Below are 3,081 nucleotides of genomic sequence, written 5' to 3' on the forward strand. Positions count from 1 at the left end.
AAGAATGAAATGCTTTTTATTTTCTGTCTTGAGACAATGCCATCAGTTATCCAGCTGGCACAGTGAGGCCACCCCTCGGTTTATCCAGTGCTTCTGGGGCCTGTCTGTTGGAAGCTCAATGGAGAGGACATAGTTGGTAGAGTGGCCTGTGGTGGAGAGGGTTCCTCTGCGGGCACTTGTTTTGTAGACTGGACACACATAAACGTCCTGATGCAGAAACATTGTACTCTCCCCAGGTTTCAGCCAAATGATGGGCAGTGGGTCATAGAGGATTTTGGGGAGAGATTCCCCAATCTGCATCGTTTTCCTGTCCCAACGGGCACCTTCTAAGAAGAGCCCTTTGATGTAGGCACCATCTTCAGGGTTATTCTCCATCACTGTTTCTTGTGTGGTTACCTGGAAGAATAAAAGCTATGAGTTCCGTTGCCTGCCATTTTCCTACATGCGCAACTTTAAGAGCCTGGAATCTTCTGATACTCAAAGTGCAACCTGGCTGCAATATCTACCTCTCCCAGGATCCAGGGACAATGGGGCTTCTGTGATAATATTCCTGCCCGCCATACATGGGCCAGGCCTGACTCCTAGTCAGTATGCTGCCCTTCCCAATGGTGGGCTAGAGAATGCACTCAAGTAGGGGTCACATTACTCTAACACATTATCTCTAACTAGCTTAGTGACTTTGCACAATCACTTCCCTTTCTGGATCTGGATTTATAAAGTGAGGGGTTAGATTCAGATTCAGAGACAGACTGGGTAAACAGTTCTGGAGATGAGTGTGGGGAGAATAAAGCCTTGATTTCTAGTTTCTGTGGTATAAAGACTTCCAGCATGGTCGATTTCAGACTACCAACTATTTAACAAAATGCCTGAAAATGTAACCGTTGGTCCTGGTGAGCTGATATGAGTGAGCTCCAGCACACCACTGCTTAGATGCAGGGGTGGTAAACTCAAATTCCTTTAGGTAATTGCAGAAAATGGACAAAGTATAGGAGAATAGGGAGGGGTGGGGATTGTGGTGAACCAGACAGCACAAGCTCCACTTAAAATCATTCAAATTATACTTAAAAAAAACTGTATGGTGAATGGAATGTTTTTCCCATTTCTAATTCTAAGTATCTATTGGAAGAATAGGAAAAAGCTATTGATTTTTACAAATTTAACCAATATCCAGTGACTTTGTGAATTCTTCTACAGATGCTCCCCAACTTACCATGGGGTTATGTCCTGATAAACCCATCATAAGTTGAACATATTGTAAGTCAAAACTGCATTTAATATACCTAATGTACAACAAATATCATAGCTTAGCCTAGCCTCCCCTAAATGTGCTTGGAACACTTACAATAGCCTGTAGCTGGGCAGAAATATTCCAACACAAAGTCTATTTTATAGTAAAGTATTGAGTATCTTATGTAATTTATTGAATACTGTACTAAAAGTGAAAAATAGAATGGTTGTATGGGTACTCAAAGTGTGGTTTCTACTGAACGTGTATTGATTTCACACCGTGAAATCAAAAAATTGTAAGTTGAACCATTGCAAGTAAAGTACTCTATGTTTTTAATCACTTTGGATTTCTAGGCATACAATCATTTCAACATCAAGGAAGATGATTTTATCTTTTTTTCAATGTTTATCCTAGTCATTTTTCTTCTTGTTGTATTTATTTTGGGTTAACATTGTCTTCAAAGACTAATCAAGTTAAGTTCATTCATAAACTGACTTAAGACAGGGCAACCAGTTTGTGATCTCTGAACTAGATGATTACAAAGGATCTTTCCACATAATTTAAAATTCTACAATGCTCTGTAACAGTCAATCTTAGCCATTCTACTCTCTATATATGACAGGGTGATGCTTGACTATCGGACATTCTTTTAACTTTTCTCCAAGCGAAGGACTACCTAAGGGCATTAACGTTCTTCCAAATGAAGAGTCCACCACGTTGAACAAACAGAGTGGGAGAGTGCCTTCATTTTTCTTGGTATTCTGATGGAATCTGGAAAGATTCCCTTTTTGTACAGAGACAAAGCATTGGGAATCCTCTATTTTAGGAGTAGCTTTTAGAGCTACTGTAAATTATGCTAAATACTTCATATGTACCACTTCAGAAGCATTTGGGTCTTAACACATCCACATTTTTTGACTCATAAGGAAACTGGCAACATTGCTTTCTCCAGTCAGCCCTTTGAGTGAGCCTAACCCAAAGCACCCCTACCTCAAACTCAAATCCAATGTGGTCAATGGGGATGGTATATTTCCGAGCATAATTCTGAGAGACGCCAGTCAAAAAAGACTGTGTGAAGTAGAATCCAGAGATCCAAAATACCACAGGGGGCCCCTTGTCAATCCATTCCTGGAGAGCCACAGAAATCAAGATTCAAAATCAGCAACACATCAAAGATAGTTCAAACGCAAGTAATGTAAACAAGTCCCATATAAAATATGTTTTTTCTTATTTTTCTTGAAACAGCTCTCTTGGTTTAGCTTCTCTCTTCCCACTTTTGAAATAAGGGTACAACAAATATATTTATACTTTAAGAAAAGCCCAGGTACTACAAAAATTAGCTGGGCGTGGTGATGGGCGCCTGTAGTCCCAGCCACTTGGGAGGCTGAGGCAGGAGAATCGCTTGAACCCAGGAGGCAGAAGTTGCAGTGAGCCGAGATCATGCCATTGCACTCCAGCCTGAGTGACAAGAGTGAAACTTCATCTCAAAGAAAAGAAAAGAAAAGCCCAGGTGCAAGCTGATATCAGGGATACAACAGAGAGTGGTGGGGACTGTAGCAGTGGAGAATATGTACCTAGCCTAAACTGAGCAGCTGCCACGCATCTCCAGCAATAGTTGCTATGCCATGCGAGAATGCAGGCCCGCTGTTTCAGGTCTTCTATTTTTTGCAGTACAAACATCTGGATTTTTATATGTAAAAATCCAGTGTTTACATGCTGGCTCAAAAATGTTTAAATTACCAGGCAGTCAAACCAAACATAATTATTGTCCAAATCTATCCCATGAGCCACCAGTTTGTGATATTTATTCTAGTTCCTGTTCCTGGCTCCAGAATCTTTTTTTTTTTTTTTTT

The 3,081-nt window shown here is 40.5% G+C and overlaps 1 protein-coding gene across 1 annotated transcript in view; it reads right to left on the reverse strand.

Annotated features, from left to right (window-relative positions):
• Positions 1–3,081, reverse strand: part of DNAH3 (dynein, axonemal, heavy chain 3) — a 235,401-nt gene continuing 232,320 nt past the window's right edge. Inside the window, 2 exon segments of the mRNA XM_011931963.1 lie at positions 1–396; positions 2,219–2,356. Of these exon segments, the coding sequence (XP_011787353.1) occupies positions 43–396; positions 2,219–2,356 (492 nt within the window). The 3' untranslated portion in view covers positions 1–42.

Source organism: Colobus angolensis, unplaced genomic scaffold (assembly GCF_000951035.1).
Source record: "Colobus angolensis palliatus isolate OR3802 unplaced genomic scaffold, Cang.pa_1.0 Scaffold92, whole genome shotgun sequence".
NCBI classification, from domain to species: Eukaryota; Metazoa; Chordata; class Mammalia; order Primates; family Cercopithecidae; genus Colobus; species Colobus angolensis.